Raw genomic sequence first — 23223 nt, 5'->3', positions numbered from 1 at the left:
TGTTGATTCGGATTTAAATAAAATACTGTATATATCTAAACTTATGTATTAGACTTAAACCATTGTTTACTTGTTAAAACTGTTTCACTAGCATTCATACAAATAAATGCATGTATACTTTTGTTTTATTGATTACATCAAATTAAATTTAAACGATTTTAATCAATACAAAATTAATGACATCGGCATGTCATTAAGGGTAAGTGTTTTCTTTTCAAAGTAGCATACCGTGTATTTTCTTCTCGTCGGTACTCCTCGAGGCTGTGTAACCTTCAAAATATATGTTTTATAATTTCATTAACAATCTCATACAACAAGTGGCTCCCCGTTAATAATCACGGGTAGCTGTATAACAGAGTCTGGATGTAATGATTTAAAAAGCCTTTACCGAAAAGTGTTTAGTCTAATGAATAGTTGTACTATTATTTTATAAATGTGATTAATGTGCTTTTTTTCTACACATGGTAACACAATTAATAATTAATTACCTTGTGGTCAACACATCATTGTCTTCTGTCAATCTGTCTGTATGTCTAGATGAATAAAAATAAATACTAATAATATTGCCTTTACTACACAAAAACAACAACAACAACAACAACAACAACTACTACTACTACTACTACTACTAATACTGCTGCTACTACTACTACTACTACTACTACTACTACTACTACTACTACTACTACTACTACTACTACTACTACTACGACTACTACTACTTCTACTGCTACTGCTACTACTTCTACTACTACTACTACTACTATTTCTACTACTACTACTACTACTAATATTACTACTACTATTATTACTACTACTACTACTACTACTACTACTACTACTACTACTACTACTACTACTACTACTACTACTACTACTACTACTACTACTACTACTACTTCTACTACTACTACTACTATGTTATGCTTTATATTGACAAATGTAAACATTGGATCTAAAAAGCTTCAGTAAAAAAAAACAAGAATAAAATTAAAGAAAGAAAACAAAGTAACCCTCAACTGGGCTCAAACCACTGACCCCTGGAGTAAAAGTCTATCGCGTGGACCACTAGACCATCCGTGCTCATACAATGAGTTATGTATTTTATAATTTATATAAGCAATCCTCGTAGTATCACGAACTATAACGACAACAACACAGCTATCCAAAGTATTCAATCGTTTCGAGTTGCAACGCTTTATAATTTTCAGGTTTTTAAGTTGTCAAAATATGCATATTATGGAATTTTAGAGCATGGTAAATGTTCAGCATTACTGTTGTCTCACAATTATCATAACTACAACGAAAATTTGCGAATCTGAAACAATTTTATTTTTATTTTGTCAATTTACCAAAACATGAAAAGGCCCCTTCAAAATATAATGTTAATATTAACATGAAGTGTATATAAAATATTACGAATACGGAAAAGATTTAAATTTAATAATAGTCCTATTATAACAGAGAGGAAACTGAACATTCATCAGCACTAAATATGTATATTATCAATAGGATAGACATGTATTTGTAAAGATTACAAAAGTAAACCTCACTAACAAATACATATACAACATTTTATTTAATACATTTTTTGGTAATCGTATTAAAGAGGAATAATAGTTGTCAAAAGTGTAAAAACTTCTTACTTCATTGTCTTAAATAATGAAGTTAGAAAGTTTGAAATTAACGAATATTTCAGCAAACATGTCTTGATCAGTACAGTTTCCGTGCCCTTCAAATATACATATTAGAAATGCTAAATTTAACTAAAATACATTGCAGCATTGTATATACTGTCGTACTGATTATAATTGAGTTTGAATATTATTTATAGTCAATATAAAGTACAATATGCTAAACACGGTTCTCGATCTACGATTGCACAATCGCATCCCTTAATAAACTTGAAACTGAATCCGTACAAACAGCTTGTTCTGTTTTTGTTTTAAATTGAATCGGACTCGCACCTGAACACGGATTAGAAGAAAAAAAATCAAAGGAGATGAAACTTTTTGGTAAAGGCAGTTGATTGAGGAACTTTAATTAGCCATGTTTACACAATTTAGTCCTTTGCTAGGAAATACCAAATAAAGACGAAAAAGCAAACGCCACTAAATCTTACCGACTCCCAGAGATGTGACCGAAAAATAAAGTGCTAATACCATATAAGATGAATACTGTTAAAAAAAGGCATTTACTTTATTACAGTTTACACATTGTTATTTATCAATAATTCAATGTTATTCTTTCTTTTGAAGAGTTTTATCACAATTAAATATACATATTTTCTGGATCGGATCTAATTCACCGCGGATGATTTCGGGATTCTCAAACAGAAAATCGTTTTTATAAATTTGTTTTGACAAATATTTGTGTGCTCAAACTCAAGCTCGTTATTTAAAGTATTGAAGCAGTTGCTAACATCCAAACGCTTTATATTCGATATTTGTTACGTAAAAAGCATTGTAAATACAAGCATGCACTTTACTTGCCGATATATCTTTTTTAATGCGTTTTAATGCGACGCCGGACTCCATTATCGTAGCTTAAGCAAGCAAGATATGCAAACAACCTGTGAACGAGACATGCTGCGTAAATGTTTGTTTAATATCTGATTTAACAATAAAGAATAACATTTGCACCGATCAATATCCTCTCAATTAAACACTAATGCTATTACCCGGAAACTTTTTCGGAAGCGACAATGAATCACTTAGCAATTTGTACTATAACTTAAAAAACAATTTGAACAAAGGCGGGCCTTTTACAATATGAAACGGTTTTCAAAACCAACAAACAATATGGTCACATATTAAAATTCATTTGATGAATATTTCATCTGGTTGAGGCAATGTATCTAATGATACCATAAAGCTATAAACGCGGAATTAGTCCAAATATATATTTCACTATTATATTCGCCTTAAGATTCATGTTATGAAATTGTATAAATATAACATGTTGAGTCTTGTTTCCCGTTTTGCTGATTGATCTGACTATAAAATTTGAAGTTTGGACATTTAGGTACATTTATTTTATTGGCTTGATAAAGCGATAACGTTTGCCTCCATTAATTTGTTTGTGTTATGCTAATAATTACCTTTAAATTTGGTTACGTACATTATTTGTATGCTCATTTTATATTATTATTAAAATTATTTGTCCAGTTCATATGTTTTCAACTACAAGAGTTGTTCAAAGTGAATAGATATATAGATCGAGTAAAATGGAATTGCAATCTTGAAGAACCATCAGAATAGTGTTTTGTTGATTTTCACTATACTTTTTGTTTTGGGCACATATCGAAAATTAAAGCGGTAACAACGAGTCTTCTTCTGAACAAAGCTAACAAAAAATAATATAAATGCTTAAGTGGCATTCTTATGTTGTCAAAAGTTCCTGTACTTTTCAAATCAGTTGAGCATTTATTTATAAAACAAAATAATATTATCCACATATAAGTTAGACTTTACAGCAAAAATTAATTTACCTTCCAGTAAAATTTTGCAAAGAAGTCATTAAATTTGAACAATCTTTAATTGACCAACCAGAGAGCTAGAAAAATTAGTCTGGTCCATCTGGACTATTTTGCTTCTGGTATTATTGGAAATATTAATTTAGCAAATATCAAAACTATCACAAAGATCGCATTGAACGAATTATTTATTAGACAACCTAGAGGCCATAGAGGGTCGTAAAGGGTCAAAAGTAGCAAACTACTCTTTCAATCAGGATCTGCCCCTTAACTGCGTTTATAAATGTTGTCTGTTGGAGATTAAAATGTCTGTTATACTTTTATCTTCACGTGTGGTGAAATCATTTAATTAAACGTGGTATATTTTTGAGTCTCAACATGGGGTCTAAAGAGTGGTAAATAGTGAACCACTTATCTAAATCTTTATTGACAGTTACATATCGCTATATCCACTGTAGCCCTACACGTAAAATAATAAATACTTGTCAATGTTGACAAACCACATATCTTCAGATTATTTGCCTTATATGAAGAATGAACTTGTCAATTGTCGTTGTTTTCCATCTTTGTTTAACTTTGTCTACACAATTGCATAGTAATGAATGTATCAAATCAGTTACAGAAATGGTATTCGATCACTACTTTAAGAGCGTTCTCTTCGAAGTTTATATATTATCCTTTTTTGTGTTACAATGTTTTACTATAAATCGGAAATGGAATTCTTACTGCCGAAAGATCTGTATAAAAATGATAAAGAGTATTTGTTCGAATCAATATTTTATTTCAAGAAATAAGATTATGAGAAAAAGTGAAGGCAAAGATTTATTTAATGAATTCACGTTTAGATTTTCGAGGTCAAAATGATAAGGGAGAAAACTACGTGTTCGTGAAACAGCAAGGACCCGAAAACTTAAGTCAATGTTAGATTCCGACATCATGTGAAAACATCTTTTATAATAATCTACTATTCCAAAACGCTACGTTAAGTTTAATTATTGTACGAACAAGTCTGTGTTTATTAATCTTTTAAACACAGCGATATTTACGGCGCAGTTGCTTTATATGTACCATTTTTGTCACCGAGTCATAATGACTCTAATGCAATGACGTAATGGTATATATATATGCAATGGTTTTCGCATATATAAGATCAGCACACAATGAGAAAATATGAAAAAGGAAAAAAACTGCCAATATTATGGGTTTGCTGTTTGCCGGATCTCAAAATAAAATATTTTCTACAATGATTGTTTTTTAGTTTTAATCTCAAGAGACAATGGCTTTTGCAAATAACCTAAACACTGATTGCGTTACAATAATTATTCGTCAAACATATGTCTGAGCGATACATCAATAGAATGTTGATGATTTACTCGAATGATACACATATAACGAGACAGTTTTTTTAGTTGGTGTAACTAAACATACCTTGTTCTCCAAGAATAGTTTGACACAGGAACTGTCTGGAGTAACTGTAACAATGAAATTATTTTAGAGAATCTGCCAAAATATAGGCGGCATTTATATCGGATAAGCTGGAACGTGTAATAATTGCAGTTGACCTATTACTTTAAATGCATATAAGTAGAGTTACATTGATTTTTATAAATAAATAGAGACACAATATATAATGCAATTAGTAGAATCTATACCCCAAAAATGACGCTACATATACATTATAATGATCATCATCAGTTGCCTATGTTTTCTTCGAATCAAGTTTCTTATGAAAAACTAAGTTCCGTCAGAAAAAGACAATGGTATGTAGACTTAAAGTTGTTTCTGCCAAGTTTCTGACCGAGACTTACTTGGTAGTAGCTATTGCAACTTTGCGTTACATACAAAATGGCTAAGACTTTATATTATCCGTATTATGTTCGCCATATTGATATCAGTTGGTTCCTTAAGCCTAAATGACTGCTCAATAGTAAGCCAGTACTATTACTGTCAAACACACCATGATGTGCTTAAGAGGTCAGTGGAGTCAAATTAACAACTTAAGGGGACTTTTGGCTGATCACCGACAGATGACTTAATTTCATTATACAGGAAACTCTCCGACATGTATTTTGTATTTATGAATGACCCGTTTTTATTGCGACTGCAGTTGTCTCATCATTATTTCTTTTCTGCGTAACATTTAAATATTTTAAAGCAGTTATTGTTTTAATGCATTCTCAGAATCTGTATGTGCAAATGCTGTAGATTGAATGGGATTTCCACAGCAAGAGAGCATCACATCATTTAGTTCTAAGTTCATTTTCTACTTTAAAGTGATATTATGGGCATCTAACAGTTTTTAGGTGTCTATCGCAACCGTTGTTTATTTTTAGTGTTTTCACTTCATATACACTTATATTTCTTAATCCAGCATCAACATACTAAAACAATATACCGGAAAGAGAAAAATAATGCATTTGAATATCAACCGTACTTTCGTTTGACAACTGATCATGCATGTACGATTTGAACCTAAATTTAGTTTTAGTGCAGATTCGTTTATACGACACAAAGGCACAATTTTGTTTTACGGATCATTTCGGCTTACAGGAATGGGTGGGTCACGTAAGAATATCGAATATAAAATATATTTGTATAAACAACTGGCAGCAAGATGAGTAGCAGATAATTGATCAGTCACCACATTTTAACTAACTCTTTTGACCTGTTAATTCTTTTCAGCTCAATTCAATAGTGCAAAATGCCCATAATATCACTTTAATGTTATATGGTGTTAGTTTTTTGCTTAGCTTTGTATGAGTTGTGTGCTTCGTGTGCTTTGCATGCTCTGTATGCTTTATTTGCATTATGTGCTTTGTACGCTTTGTATACCTTGTGTGTTTTGCATGTTCTGTGTGCTCTGTATGCCTTGTATACTTTCTTTGCTTTGTATACCTTGTATATTTTGTATGCATTGTGTGCTTTGTTTGCTTTGTATGCTTTGTATACTTATTGTGCTCTGTATACTATGTGTGCTTTGTATGTTTTGTATACTCTGCATGCTATGTATGCTCTGTATGCTTTGTATGTTTTGTATGCTCTGCATGATGTGTATGCTCTGTATGCTTTGTATGTTTTGTATACTCTGCATGCTCTGTATGCTCTGTATGCTTTGTATGTTTTGTATACTCTGCATGCTATGTATGCTCTGTATGCTTTGTATGTTTTGTATGCTCTGCATGATGTGTATGCTCTATATGCTTCGCATGCCTTGTATGCTTTATGTGTTTTGTATGCTCCGTAAACTTAATGTGCTCGTTTCTGCTTTATGTTACATGCTTTACATGTTTTTACGTATATATGCTTATAAAATGCTAAATGTCAAGTAAAAACGCCTTATTATATATGCTTTGTACTTGAAACAATTGTTTAAACCTATTACCAATTTTACAAGAAATGTAGTGGATATTTTATTCTTTTTTATTAAATAATTATCAGACTTATTAAGCAGACATATCTGAACCTTTTAAATTGCCATATCTGATGTTATAATAGCATGCTATATATTTTATGCATATTTGCCTTTTAATAACAAATTGTTTTTCAGTCTTTCAGCTTTTATACACTTGTTATCGTTATTCATCATGTTTTATAGTTGTACAAGCTTCATGAGCTTATGTTTGTTGTTAAACTCTTGCCGACTCAAAATAAATCTTATCTTATCTTATCTTATCTTAAGTCGAACGGATGTATTTTGTATTAAAATGAAAAGTACGACGTGTAAGGTTTTGCCATAGCACAATTGTTGTGATATTCACTGGTCTTGTATTCATTTGCGTTTATTGTTTATATGAATATTTGATGACTTCGTCAGAGAATACTTTTCTGCTTCTTTAAACTGTTTTATAAACACCAAGTTTCCGTTTGATATATGCATATATTTGACATACTACAACAATTTCGGTAACGTAATTGATAATCTTCAAATAAAATTTTTGTATTTTTAACAAGCGCATATTAAGTGTGAAAGGTCTTCTACATACATTGGCGGTACAAAGAAGATGATGATATAATCGAATCACTTTTCTATTCTCTACGTCTATCAGTCGGTGTGAACGAATTCAAACACTTGTCAGAAGAAGTTTTCCGAAACTTCAACGTACAAAATTAAGTTAAATGTATTCTTCCTTTTGAAATGAGGATGTGTGTGCTATTTTAAATTGATTATTATATATTAATGTGCATATTCTATCAGCAAATGTACTTTAAAACATTACATGTTTAAAACTACAATTTCCAGGCGTTTTATATTTGTTAGAAGTCACATAGAAAGTACAGACTTTGTATTTTCTATTTTATATCGTATCATTGACCTCTACAAAGTTATTTCAAATCATGTCTAGATTTCATACTGTTAGTAAATAATGTTTTAGACATGGTCTTTCTAACTAATGTTTATTTAACACGTCAAATTCAACTTGGGAAACGATATAGTCGTAACCGTGGGGTAATTTCAGCACAACCTATACTGATACGTTTTAACAGAATCGATAATATGGTTATACACAATATAAAATACAATATTTTGAGAATATTAACGTATTATTAGTTTCTTGTGATTTTAAAGAATCTGATCTCAAACGGTTAGTATGTTGCACTTAATACAGAACGTTTAACGATTGTGCCAAGGATAAAAATCTTCGCCAACGTTATACAACATTCTTATGTAACCTTCGCAAATTAAGAGAAATAAAATGAAACAAACACAGAGAATAACTAAATGTTAAAATCATCAATATTTCAACTACAATGATTTTAAATATGTTAAAATCATCAATATTTCAACTACAATGATAATAAAATGCTCGTTCAAAGACCATAACTCCAATTCTATTCTAAAATAATCATAATAATTTAATGTTTGTAAAATCAGAAATTATGTTGTAATTGAGTCCACCGAGACAAAACTACGGTCAATTTCCAAAGATTGGTGAAGAAAAAACCTCAGTTCAAGACAATTACATAAAACATTTGATTATATTGAAGCACAGAAGTTTGACAATGACACAATATATGTTAAACGTATCTGCTAATTTTATTGTGGGAAATGAAGTGCTTTATTTTGATTTGAAACACAGATTTGGGGGATGCGATATGCACGTTAAATTTAAGCAATATAAGCAACAATTAATTCATTTTTTAATTACACATGTTATTTATAAGCAAACATAATTGTGTTATCTTTTTACCGGATTATAGATCAAAATAATTAATCACCTTTTTGATTCGTTTAAGTTTATATCATATCAACCGAAACGTTCAACATTAAAGCATATACTAATTGAAAATAACCTAAATTGACATAAGTCGTGGTTTTTAATATATAAGTTCTGCATAAATGTATTAAGCATGCAACATGCGGTTTCAAAACCTTGTTCCTTTGTTCTTTTGATAATTCTTATCGGCGTCGCAGTGAAGTGCGGCGACTCGTATGTAATACGTTTTTTTTGCTTATGGGAGGAGAAGTTATTTTACGGATCAATGCATATATTTTTGTTGTCAGAATATCTTGCATGGTGGTGATTGTTTGTGTCAATTAGTGTAAATAAGTACTGCATTTGTGCCTATTACATTTACTACAACAGTTATTGCCAATAATGCAAAGCTAATTCTTTTAATTAATAACTGATCACAGGGACTGGGCAATAATAAAAGATCACAGGGACTGAGCAAATACGCTAACCGGTGAAACTTTCTGGTTTTGTATAAAAACGAAACATAATCAAAATATATTTATTTTGTGGTGCTTGTAACAATAGCGCACACTTTTGCTGTTCGAGTTTTGGTTAACGCGTATTTTCTTCAATCTTACAAGACGACAGCGATTACACGGTTTATTGCTTTATTGATGACCGTTATACTACAGTCACTTATAAATATCTTAGTTAGAAGGGGATTTTTCAAGCGGTTCCGAAGTGTAGTGGTTGCACGCTCGCTTCACATGTGTGAGGCCCAAGGTTCGAGCCCCAGTAGAATCAAATTATTGTAGTTGTGTTCTATGTTAACTTTTTGTTTTGATGTAGACATTTTAGTTTAAATAAATATGCTGTTTTATTGTACCCATGTTTTGTTTTTATTATGCCCATGAAATATATGTGTGAGAGGGTGGGGGTGGAGGGTTTCGTAAAAACATTCAAACTTTTACAGTGTTTTCATATCAATGAATACTCAACCCCTATCGTAAATGAGCAACGTAAGAATAAGTTTAGAATTATCTCCCCTTGAAGTTGAGAAAAATATGAAATTACGCTTACAAGATGAAGCAGATTTTTTAAAACCTACACAGTTCTGTACCATTAATGAAAACTGCACACGGATGCTAGTAAAAAAAAGGAAACCAATGTAAATAAAATGAACTATGAAATATTTGGGGGTTATAACACAACATCATAGATAATGGTTATTTGGGGGTTATAACACAAAATCATAGATAATGGTTATACCAGTATCTTTTTCTATTTTGTTTAAAATAATCGGCCAATATATTAATATTTACCGTAGAAAAAAATCGTTCCATGTTACTTCATTGAGTGCCTTTTACACTGAAATTCCCGACGCCCTTTGATGCTTTGCATCAATAGTAATCTTGTCTTCTTATTTAATGTATTTGATATTTTTCACAGATGTGTAATTCAACGGCCCTACGGGCAAATCAGAATATTCAGTTTCCGTTCAGCCTACCGAGGCATGCGGATTGAAAACCGCATTATTATGAAAAAGTACTATTGTATGATCAATGGTTTTAGTTACTTCCTTGGCGACATGTATAAGATAACGTGTTAAAGTGATATTATGGACATTTTTCACTGTTGAATTGAGCTGAAAAGAATAAACAGGTCAAAAGAGGTAGTTAAAATGTGGTAACTGACCAAGTATCTGCAACTTATCTTGCGAACAGTTGTTTATAAAAAACTATATATTATATTCGATATTTTACATGATTCACCCAGTCCTCTAAACCGAAATGATCCGTAAAACAAAATAGTGTCTGTGTGTCGTATAAACGAATCTGCACTAAAACGCAATTTAGATTCACATCGTTCATCGAATCATTTCTGTCGTCAGTTGTCAACACGAAAGTACGGTTGATATTCAAATGCATTATTTTTCTCTTTCCGGGATATTGTTTTAGTATGTTGATGCTGCATTAACAAATGTATATGAAGTGAAAACACCAAAAATAAAGAACGGTTGCGATAGACACTTATAAACTGTTAGATGCCCATAATATCTCTTTAATGTATGCCATGTCCCTGGATTTTTCCTTCGTCGCTTGATTTTAAACTTATCCTATATAACAATTTGTCGCATTGTGTCAATTTTGTCACGGAATAAATATATAAAAACTATAAGTTTGACATTTATTCTTTTTTATTAATGTGTTCAAGTTTGGTGCAGATTGTTATGGAAAACACGCACATCATGCATCCGGGGAATACAATTGATATGTTGAAAGCGGGAATAATTTTACAATTATTTACGCTTTACGTGCTATGCAAGAACACTTAAACCTCTCCATTTTAGTATAACAAGGATATTTATTGACGTTCGATTGCCTTTAAGAATTATTCCGATACTAACCAGACAATGAATTAAATACTAGATAGGCGAAAAATAAAGAAAACTTGTTTCTTTCCATATTGAAATTTTAAATCTTTGCTGCGTTCGATTATATTGTAAAACGGAGGGTCAGATTGTTTCTGTTTGATCAAGTAAGAGTTAACCGACTGAAAACTCAACATGTTATAACATGAAGTCTAAGATGGGTTTACGTTATGTCAAAAATAACAGAAAAAACGATGAACGCTATAACCTTATTTGGGACTTTACCAGTGGTTTCATTGGTAATAAAAACAAATGTAAACTATCATATTCAAAATCGATTTCAAAATCTCTGATATATATATATATATATATATATATATATATATATATATATATATATATATATATATATATATATATCCAAATTAACATACCGATTCCATATGTTGACATTTCGTCTTTATCTCAATGCATTTTACACGATACTCTGCTTCCAACTTATCGAGAGTTTTACTGGTGTACCCGTCCTCTTTTCGCTTGTGTTTGTCTTGAATTTTCTTTTGGTGAGCACTTATGGTCTTTAGCGCATCGGAAATTTCATCTACACACATCTTAAGTTCCTCTGTTTTCAGTTCGTAGGTCATTTGCAGACTCATTTTTATAACTTATTTCTTTAAATTTTTCTATTGTCTTTATACGTTATCACTATTTTACATTTTAATTGTATCACCAACGACTCCTGTTCCACTTTTACTTCAACAATGTATTTGCCACTTATGCATCATATGATATTTAATTGTTACTGACTATAATCTAACATTACATGAGGGCTTAAAATTGTAACATATAGACGAATTTTATTGCGACAAACGTCACTGAAATCTTACTGCAAACAACGTATCTATAACCACAATATGTGAGATAATGATTTTTAAGCAACTTTATTGTTAATAAACACGTTATTCTAACAAACCATGATAACTTTTCAACACATTTACTAATACACAAATATTGTTTCTTTAATCTCAACATCTAGTAACTGTTTAATTAACACCTTTAAATTTCTTAATAAGTTAGAGGTGTACGTGCTGCAAGAGCTTTTAACAATATGTTTAACGATAATTACAACACTAATGTAAAATATTTGTTATGCTCACTTATATAATTTACTTGATGCAAATGGTCTTAATTGTGTATAAAGTAGTAAATAACGATTTGCAAATTTCTGTGTAGTAAATGTTTTACAGAAATGCTATTCCATTCAATTTAATAGGCTTTTTTCTAAATAACAACGACAGTAAATGTAAAATATTTATCAAAACATGACACTTTTTAGCCTCATTTAGTAACTCAATTAACTTATCTTACTGATATAGAATTATAATTTGCTTACATTACCACATCTTAATCCTCCACAAATTCGAAAAACAAATGGCAGGGTGTTCTTATTTATCGTGTTACTTGATAAATAAAGTATTCAATATTTCGAAACTTAATTAGATTAAATACACTCGCCGCGTCATTAAACATCATCGTATAATGTCAATATTTAATGTAAGGGCCATTAAGTTTTCTGAATCTGAAACATCACCATAATAACTCTTATTTTTCTGACACCCCAATTGTAAGCTTAAATATTTTTTTAGTGACACAAATTTTTGGAACATCCGCATTTGCCCAATTATTTATGATTTTAAATGTTCGGACACTTGCATGTTGAATCTGATATAAACCTACTCGCGTTAATCCGGTGACACATCATACATGTGTTAACAACTTGATAACAAATATATAAAATCTAGAAGATAAATGAGAAGTCACTGGATCGATAAGCTGTCTTTCATAACCCATAATTCAGCAACAAATATGTTCCCGGTATTTTGCATAAGCCGATATGGCATGCGTATCGTTTAAACGTTTGCTCTTGTAAAGTAGTGCTCACAGAAGCAGTTTGAACAAACAATAGCGGTTATCGCTAATCGACAACCGATCGTTATTGGAGTGCGGTCTGTCCTGTTCTGTTTTGCACTGTAAAAAAATAGGGATATTTTGATCGGAGTTAGTTTAACACCGCCTTATGTAAAATAGTAGGGCTAATTTGATCGAGATGATGTTGGGTTTACACCGCTTTGCAACTTCCTCTTTTCGGATCAGGCGAAAATTGAAGGGTTCATAAAAAATTTCTTTGACAATTTTGCATTTTTTTTTAAGCCCACCCGCAACTTACCCAAAATTTATGTTTTATCATGTTTAATTACAAGTGTTGCTTTGGTGCTCTCGTGTGTTTTATGTTTCAGTTTCCATGGTTGTATGCTCATGGAGTCGGAACGTCGTGGCTCCCACATACACGCTAACACCGACGTCATGGTTCCCACATACAGTTTTGTGCGGCGGAAAGCGACCTCACAACAGAACTTTTTTTATACTTAAGTTGATATTCTAATAGTTTAAATTGGCATTGATGCCCGCTTCCCAGGGTCAGCCACGGATTAAACTATCATTCTGCAATTTAGCTAATTTTGGTCTAATTTGAATAATTAAAATTCAGTTGCCGTATATTTGAAGTTAGTCTTTTGTGATAGTTTTATATTTTAAGTTAGCCTCAGTTGGGCTTATTATTTTCAAGATAGCCTTTGTGGCATTAACTGAAATTCAGTTGCTTTAAATTTGAAGTTAGCTTTTTGTGACAGTTTTAAATTTGAAATTAGCCTCAGTTGGGCATATAATTTTAAAGTTAGCCTTTGTGGCTTTAACTGTTTGCTGGTAGGTTGTCCTAAAAGGCACAATTTGCTCGACGACCTGTTGAATCGAAGTTGTGATCAACACGATGAGTACGGGAACCATGGCCATAAGTCCAAACCGGGGAACAAGATAGTCTAGTCAAAATTAAATGTTAAATATTCAGTGAATAAATGTGTTTGCAAGGGTATAATGTTTTATGTGATTTTTAGGTCGATTGGATGTCGAACAGCGAAACTGCTTTGGTGAAATCCGGATATACAAAATAGTAAAATTAAGCTTAAAGGATTTCACCGGAGAGTCGTTGTCCGACAATCGGTTGTCCTCCAATCTGCCAATAAAAACAGGTCCGTAGCCAGGGTTTTGAAAAGGGGGTGCGTATTTGCCCATCTACGAATGTTATTGACCAACGAAGTTGTGTTGCCCTCCTGCAATCGGGGGTTTGAAGGTTCTTCCCCTAGAAACATTTTAAAAAAGAAACGTAAAACACTGCATTCTGGTGACTTTTTATCTGTATTTAGAGACTGAAGTTACAGAGCATTTTCATATGAAATTTCCCTTTCATTTACCATACTCAGTGACTGACCGACATGTATATGATATAACATACATGTATTTCCCATTACCGTTTTTCATTTACCACCTTTATCGACCAGTCACGGAAATACATTATATTATACGGCGTTTAATCCGACACTAGTATGCGCGCACATACTTTGTTTACATATGCAACAACACATTTAAATAAAGAAAAATCAACAATAAGAACAGGTTTTTTTCATCTGATTTTGGGGAAAGGGCCTGGTCTTTTTTTGAGGGAAAGAAAATCGCGCGAAACGCCGGATTTTGGGGAAAAAATCAAGCAAAACGCCGGAGTTTGGTAAAAATAAGGAAAGTTTTAAATCATCAATTTAACATATTTAACTGTTTTTAAAACAAATTCAATACAACAGATGATTTAATTATGCAATATTTTCCTATTTTTTCTGTTTTCTACACCACTGGGTCAGGTTAACGAAGATCTATATATTTAAAGGTTAAACAAATATTTTGTTTTGGGGTGGGGGGGGGGGGGAATGAAATCTAGGGGAAAATTAACCAGCTGAGGGGAAAAAATCTGAGGGGAAAAGGCCATTTTTCGGCGGGTCACAAAGAAGGAAAAAACCTGAAGAACGATATAAAATATTATTATTTATTGGAATCCTGATAAAATTTGTGTAGTTTACCATTATTTTGTTTTACCATACACAAGTCAAGCAAGTTAAAAGGTTTTCAAAACAATTATTTGTCTGTTACTATGGATAGTTCCAGAGGCCTAGCATTGCTCAAAACGTGCTAACAGTGTATTGTACAACAAACACTGTTTAACAAAACTGGGCATCTTTAATTTGCATCAAAGCCAGGGTGCAGGATCACGTGACTTTGTTAATGGAAGTCAACACACCGGTAAGTGCTGCTTTTTTCCAAATAACTTTGGAAAACAATTTTTCTTAAGAATTCCAACTAGTGCATAAAAGATGGATTTTTAAGCTGCGTATGTCAATGTGAAATACATCAGAATTACTTTATTTAATAAGCATGTGTTCTTTTTTTAATTTTTTTATTTACACTGCACAAATATCCTTCACGCAAATTGAATTTTTGTCACCGATTTCTGACGTATTCTCAAGGATCGGCACAAACTGCAAGAAAAACTGTCTTTTATGCACTCAAGATTTTTCAAATGTATTTCAATAACGTGACATATTTTTAAAAATAAAGTACTGAACGGTGTGTTTACATTCTGTCCAGCCCGTGTGTAAATACCTGAAAACCAGGCGGATTCTGCACCCTGAATACTAAACAGAAACAAAATGGTATAACTGGTTACTTTTACTTTTGTCAACTATTTTTAACGAATTAGTTATCTGTTTTCTAAACGAATTTCAGAAACATATAAAACTTCATAAAGACCCTATAACAACAAACTTCTGGCCCTTTGGTCTCAAAGTCCTTAACAGTGTATACCAGGACATTGAAAAACAGGACGTATTTGCCCATTATGCTCAAGTACCGTCACAATTAATGAACATTAAACATTAACGTCCACCTGATCAAATGTTATAACGGTTTAAATTCATTATAATAGCATATATCATCTCACATGTTGCTGTCGAAACTTTATTGATTTCAGCAATTCTGCGGTTAAAAATTGTAAATAAAAATCACGGTCTATCTTGGAAATGACTTCATAGAGAAATTCAATTATATATGGTGACCTGTCGGTAGACTTTTGAATTCAACATTATTGTAACGCTTAAATACGAAGAATCACTGGATTCAGGGAAAAGATAAATAACCTTTTTTGCGTCGAATAAAGTTGGGTGCAACTTATAGTACACATTTTTTTACTTGTCAAAAAACATTGGGTGCGAACGCACCCAACGTACACAACGCACCCCCCTGGCTACGGGTATGAATTAGCATGTTATATACACATACTGAATAAATAATTATTCGGATTTATGTTTTTAGCTTCAAACTAAGCGTTAAAGCACATTGTCTTTATATTGCTTTACCTACTTCATTAACTATATTTTATCTCTAATTATATTACATTAGAGCGGTTTCCTAAGTCTTACACCTAAGGCATTAAAGGGGTCAACTTTGATGAAACACTTAGAACTAAGTTATTAATTGTCAACTATTTTTTTGTATCCTTAATTGTTAAGAACGTGTTATAAACATACCAAACATTATCCTAAATCAGGATCTAAACACGTCCCATTGTAATTAGCAATAACATCATTTATACCATAGAATTGTATCATAATACAATGATGCAAAATACCCATATAAATAATAATATCTCGTATACAAAAGAAATATTTATCATATTTCCTTAAGTGAATCACATATAAACATTCTTAACATTTAAAGTGCAATTACGTCAATTAAGGTAGAAAACAATTCCTACTACAATCTTATATAGTGTGTGCTTACAGTATTTTAGTGTTAACGGGTGGCAGCACATATTGCTGAGGAATTACTGTTAGCCTTCATATTTGAATGAATGTTGAAAATCGGCAATTTGCATGCCTTTGCCTTAAAAAATATTCTGGCTAAAACACAATACACACAATAAATGAAAGTAAGTTAAGACCGTGTTACTTTTTTTGTTTTGTTGGAATGTGTTCATGATATGTTTTTTTGAATTGTTGTGCGTTGAATTCGTTAATTAATTAACAATGTATTTTGTTTAACAGTCAAATACATGTACCTGTTTTAAAAGTCAAATTGGATTGTTAACGTTTAATTGAACTTAGCTTAAGGTTATCCTTAGTGAAATAAATCAATTCCGTTTGACTTTATTATTGATTCCAAATGACAAGACTACAAACGTATTATGTAAGTCATGACTCAAGGTCAAAAGTCAATTATGTGTATTATAGCTACATAACTGTTAAATGTATTAAAGAACTGTAACGCTATACGTTTATTATTCCCTAATAAAATTTAGTACATGCATCCTACATTTTTGTCTGGCAACGGTCGCATATCAGGTTGCAGGGCCGGCTAGATCAGTTTGTAGAGATCTAGACTCAATATCAAACAACTTAACCATTACAAGTCTTTGTTAACTTGCTTCAGTTAATTGACTTAACACTGACAATACATAAAACATTTTCAAGTTATTTGATTTCGGTTTCTCCACTATATGCTTTTTGTTGGGCAAGCAAATATAGTGCGTTATCTGGTTAATCAGCTGAAGCTCAAACAAAGCATCATCATCCGAAAATAGTTTTTTGTATGTCTTGTGAAAGTATTTCGCATGAAAAACAATGTCTGGAGATGAGCACTATTTTGACAATAATAGACACATATTACCAAAATGTAAGTATAAAACTAAACTAATTATACTTGAAATCGTGACAATCAATGATTTCGAATTTTCAATTAAGGTCATCGTACGTAACGTTGATCATTAACCACATACGCGAGGGTCAACAGTAAACATTCGGTTAGATACAAAACCCTTTGTATGTCTGTTGAAGACCTTAATTATTGTTGGCACTCATGCAATGACCATTGAGCAAAGACATTTGTGGTTTTTAGTCCAACACATTCAAATCTTGATTTATCTGCTGTGCAATATACACAAATGTATTTATATGATAATCTGAGCCTTTTTAACATGATTCCATCTCCAAAACGGCGAATTACGAAACGTGAAATTTTACTAGCTTCTGCGATGCAGACTGTAAAATAAATCGGAAACAATGTTGTCATCTAAAGCTTATTTAACGATGTAAATTAGGACTAAAATACACATTCATTTTGATGCTGCATATATGCATTAATTTGTCTAGTCTCATAAAATTGTTAAGTTGTTTAGTATTGGTTTTCACTGAGAATGGACCTTTAAAAAGAATGGCGTTTTTTTTCCACATAGTTCAGACGATAATGATCACTATAAAACATTCATTAAAACTACGTTGATGTAAATGATTCGTTTCAGAGTCATGTGAAACAGATATCGTCGATTACTGTAAGCTTTTCAGACAAGTCGACAAAGTTACTGTTTATAACGTTTATTACGTTACGACCGTTTTGGCGGCCGGGTGTTCGGCGGCCGGTCATTAAGTAGCCTCAAAAAGGTGGTGTCCGGTCAATGAAGTTTACTTGCATTAACCAATATTTGAAATACTGGTAGCAATCTAGCATGGAAACTTTGTTTGGGATAGTATATGAGATGAGCCAGGTTATTGTCACACTAACTAAAAGTAAGTGATTTCCAACCAATAACTTGGGTTTATCTGGAGGTATTTTGCCAAACTCTTGTGAGAATGTAATTGTCATGTTGAAATAGCTTGTCATTTTATATAATGTCAGTTTTTGTTAGTAAAATCACTGCTGCTATAAATGCAAAAAAAGGTTTCCACTGAAAAACTTGGGTTTGGATTGTGGTATGGCTCCGCAATTTTGGTAGTAACATTACTGGTGGGTGTAGGTTACAAGAATACATAGCTTGGCATTGTATATGGAGCCAGATTTTGGTCCACGTCACTGTAACTAAAACTAGAAAAAAAACAATAGTTTAAGTATTGTGGCATTTGTGTAGCTTGTTTTCATACTTAGATTAGAATTTTTGAATTATTCGAAAGCAGATCGTACTTCTGAGTAAGACATGACATCGACTATTACCCTATAAATGAGCATACCAAATATAAGATTCACTTCACATGTGGTTGGTTTTGTACCAATTACAATAAGTGCGTTAATTGTATGTTGCTAACGCTGATTATATAGACAGCCAACTGGTTTTGGATGATTTTTTTTGTAAACTTTATAGCGCATTTGTATGAATAGTGTACAAACAAACATACAATAATGTTTGAGACAAATGTCCGGTCCTCATTTACATTTATTCACTTTTTGAGTATGTAAAACCTGAATCGAAAGCGATTCCTTACAGAAGCTGTAATTGGCACACATTCTAAGTTCTAATAATTTCCATTAGATTCCTGTCATATTGACTTGGCATTGCCTGTATTCATTTTCCTCGTGTGTAAGGTATAACAGGCAGACGTAGGTACATGTAGTATGTCGTTTGCATGTCTGCATCGTCAGGAGGACTCTTGAGGCCGTAAGGGTGAAGCGTTGAGCTGATGCTGAGTCGAGCCGCAACTTACTGGTGGCATGAATCAAGTTAAAGCTGACAAAGGGTCTGATGGGACTAGCATAAAACGCCACAAATGCAGCACAAGCTATCCGTGGGACGCAAAGTAGAAAGAAAATTTTGAATGAATCTTAAAAGTGCTGCATGAACTGATAAAAGAAGAGAGCAGACTATCGAAAACAAATTGTGGAAGGTAAACGCAATCATTACAGCTACGTATAGTGACATTCGATTACCTGCGAAGTACTATTACATTTGGTGGCTGTCAACAGAGACAATGTAGAACATTTAGGAGGACAGAAAATCAAATAAAGCAGCTGTAAAACCAGAGCCGAAAAATCCAAACCACCGGAAGTATATTTTCAAGCAAATAAGACTGCTTAGAAAAGGATTTGATGCGACATGAAAAATCACATAGACAGTTGAGCAACAGAAGCAGACGAAGTGGCATTAAAAAGAAACACGAAAAACTTTGAAGAGCTGTTAAACAAACCCATCATATTTAACACCAGCAGCAAAGAATCTCTCCATAGACTGTAGCACGCCGACCAGACAAGAGATCCGCAAGACAATAGTACAGTATAAAAGCGCAAGACAGAATGACCAGATGGTATTCAAGCTGAAACACTTAAAGCGGACCTACACATAATCACGGAGATGTTGTCCACACTGTTTGAAAAAATTCTGAGAGGATAAGATACAATCAGACTGCAAAGAAAAGCACCTAATCAAGTAACCAAAGAAGGGCGACATCAGCAACTTCGGGGGGTTACGACCCTGTCCATACCAGGAAAGATGTTCAATCGGATTATAATGAACAGAATGAACGACCAAGTAAACGCTGACCTGTGGGACCAGCAAGATGGCTTCAGAAAAAGACAGATCCTGCACAGATCCGATACATTCGTATCATGGTTGCGCAGTCCCGGCAGCGGAAATCTTCTCCATACATCATTTTTGTAGAGAATAAGAAAGTCCTTCACTGTCTGGATAGGAGGGCCATTGAATCCTTCTACGGCAGTATGGTGTGCTAGAAAACATAATCAAGAATTCATATGATTCCAAGTCCTAAAGGTTATCCATAGAGATCGGCTCACCGATGCCATTTTGCAGTTAGAGCTGGAGTTTGTCATGGATGTTTTCCAACGCCTTTTCTTTTTGTTGACGATTGTCGACTGGGTTATGAAAACGTTGACGGAATACACCTGCACTACCTAGACAACCTGGCACCACTATCCCATATCCATAAAAAATACTCGGGAAAACCTCTACAGTGGGTACCAACTCTGCGAAAGAGGGTCCAATAAGAAAAATACGAAGATCCTCAAAGCAAAACCGCATGTTGTGACCCAGTCGAACTAAACATTGAGGCCTTAGAGGAATTAGATTCTTGAAGTGTCATCGACAAGATGGTTGGGACTAAAGCGGACGTGAACGAAAGCCAAAGAACAGCGTTCTTCATCTAAAGAATGTCTTGAACCCAAAATACCTGGCTCTACAGACAAAAGTCCGACTGTTCAACTTCAACGTCAACTCACTCTTAGTATACGGTAAATCCGGAGGATCAACTTGGCAATAACAAAGAAAGTGCAGACCTTCATAAATTCATTTCCGCAAAAGATTCTTCAAATCGGCGGGTCGAACAGAATGAGCAACCAGGACCTGTGCAGAGAGTAATATCAAGAGTCAGTAACCATATATCATATTTATTATACCACTTGTCGCAAACAAAATGATGGCAGCTAACCGTGAAAACGTACAATCAAACAAACCGCAAATAGTTAGCAATGTACAGGACAGCACAATATGAAAATGAGACAGCCTTATGACATCTACATGGATCTATATGAAATGATCGATACACAAACGAAATAGTTCTAGATAGAATCGTGAATAATTTCATTTAAACAAACATAAACGGTTTGTTTCAAACGTGTTTAAAGGTAAACACTCAACAAACTTAAAACTATGCAATCATACGGGCTTATACTAAATTATCACCATCAGTGGAATTCTTCAAATGTCTTTGATTGTCATTTTACACATGAAATGATTCATTAAATATTGAAATACTAATGAATTACTCTTGAGAAAGTCGAGTGGGTGGGAAAACAACCATTCAGGAGTTGCCTGTTTGCGCGTTTCTGATGTGGGTTTTATATGTAAAATTAGGGGACATACACAAAATTTACTTAAATAAAATTGGTATTTAAAAGTAGAAATTTTGTCCTGTGTATTTCTCATTTTCTCAAGCTACGGTAGATATTTTGAAAAAGTTTTAGGAAAGTTATGGCTGCAAAAATCATCGTAAACACAATTATGTAGAACAATACGATACGTTACTCTGTTGTAAACAAAACGAACATGCCAGCTAAAAATGACGGACACTTATATTATTGCAATCGATTATTGTGGATTCTGGAATATAAGATAATATTGTAAAAGTATACATTTAAATATTTAAAGATTATCGCAACATTTCAATTAGTTTTGCTGTGTTTTTTTAAATAATTGTTTTGATTGGTTAATGCTTGTCTGCTGTTATAATCACACAACTACCGGTTATAGTAACTTTCTGTGAAACAAGACTAATTTTCTTAATTAAGCGTTGCTGTCACATGGTATATATCACGCGGGTGATCTTAAATTATGCGCAAAAACGGTTAAAGTGTGAATTTAATGTATGTTGATAAACATAGCAGATTTTTGTTGACAGTAAATTGTCAACCAGGTGAGTGATATCTTGTTGAATATATCAATTTAGAAACTGTTAAACATTAATATAATGTTAAGGAACATGTAATTATGTTACATATATTATATATATATAAATTTAACAATAGTGTTCCGGTATGAATATGGTGACAATTAACTGAATGTTTGTACATGTATTATATATATTGAAAAATACTGCTACGAATGTTATATTTTTCTCAATAAAGTTAAAACACACAATCATTATTTAGTCTTAGGATGAATGTGTAAGTTGTTTATAAAGAAAAATTAAAATAATGTTGTTATGATTTTTTCTGTTGAATTATTGTGGCGCAATCTGTTGCAGGCAGAAGACAGGTCTTTGCTGAAAGCCAGCATTTGAAGTCACGTTCATGTGGCAGAAATTTGTTGCACTTATCTAAGTCTAAGTTTCAATTCGAATAAAATAATACGTTTGAACATAACAACACAGTTAAATCGGCTGAAATGGACAGCAAAACATTCTGAAAAATTGTAAACTCCAGAAAAAGATCACATGCGACACATGAAAGTGCTGGCATTAAATTAAATAACAAGCTATACATGGGCGCACACGAACTCACCGAGCAAGGGGTAACTATTTCAAAACACTATACACCCCGCTAGATAACCCTACATTTGATAACGAATGGAAACAATGTGTCGAAAATAGGGTACGCAGTGTGATGTGGACGATCGAACTTAACAGTGCTCTAATTGTTCTACCGAAAGATGTTCACGCTGCTACCAAAGACTGACCAACCGGTAAAGCCGCTGGATGTGACACCATATGTTACGAACATATACTTCTGTCAGTAGATGCCTATCACAGCAAACGTAATTACATATATGTTGCGAAATGTTTATGTCTCCGATGAAATGAAAAAGGGTGTGATAATATCACTTCATAAGGGCGGTAAAAAACGTAAAGACGACGCAAACAACTATCGAGCTTTATCCTTGACTTCCTCGTTGTTGAAGCTCTATGAAACGATAATTCTGCAACGCCGCACGAACCAACTGACTTGTGGCTAAATGAGCAGCAGGGAGTTTTCCAGTAGCAACTCGGCTA

General features: G+C 32.9%; 1 protein-coding gene across 1 annotated transcript; it reads right to left on the bottom strand.

Annotated features, from left to right (window-relative positions):
* On the bottom strand, positions 1–11749 carry LOC127879594 (uncharacterized). Its single transcript, XM_052426545.1, has 4 exons — positions 11455–11749; positions 4904–4947; positions 489–533; positions 1–270 (listed from the first exon to the last, which is right to left on the bottom strand). The coding sequence occupies exons 1-4, from the start codon at positions 11674–11676 to the stop codon at positions 174–176; spliced, it is 408 nt and encodes a 135-aa protein (XP_052282505.1). The 5' UTR covers positions 11677–11749; the 3' UTR covers positions 1–173.
* Between the last annotated feature and the right edge of the window lie 11474 nt (positions 11750–23223).

Source organism: Dreissena polymorpha, chromosome 4 (genome assembly GCF_020536995.1).
Source record: "Dreissena polymorpha isolate Duluth1 chromosome 4, UMN_Dpol_1.0, whole genome shotgun sequence".
In the NCBI taxonomy this organism is placed as follows: domain Eukaryota; kingdom Metazoa; phylum Mollusca; class Bivalvia; order Myida; family Dreissenidae; genus Dreissena; species Dreissena polymorpha.
The sequence above is the reverse complement of the archived record's forward strand: the minus strand, read 5'-3'. Positions and strand labels throughout refer to the sequence as shown.

Excerpts from the sequence above, each read along its gene's own strand:
- LOC127879594 (XM_052426545.1), bottom strand. The coding sequence starts at position 11,676 with ATGAGTCTGCAAATGACCTACGAACTGAAAACAGAGGAACTTAAGATG. Across the intron at positions 534-4,903 it reads AACTATTCTTGGAGAACAAG|ACATACAGACAGATTGACAG; the intron begins GTATGTTTAGTT and ends TTATTCATCTAG. Across the intron at positions 271-488 it reads AATGATGTGTTGACCACAAG|GTTACACAGCCTCGAGGAGT; the intron begins GTAATTAATTAT and ends TATATTTTGAAG.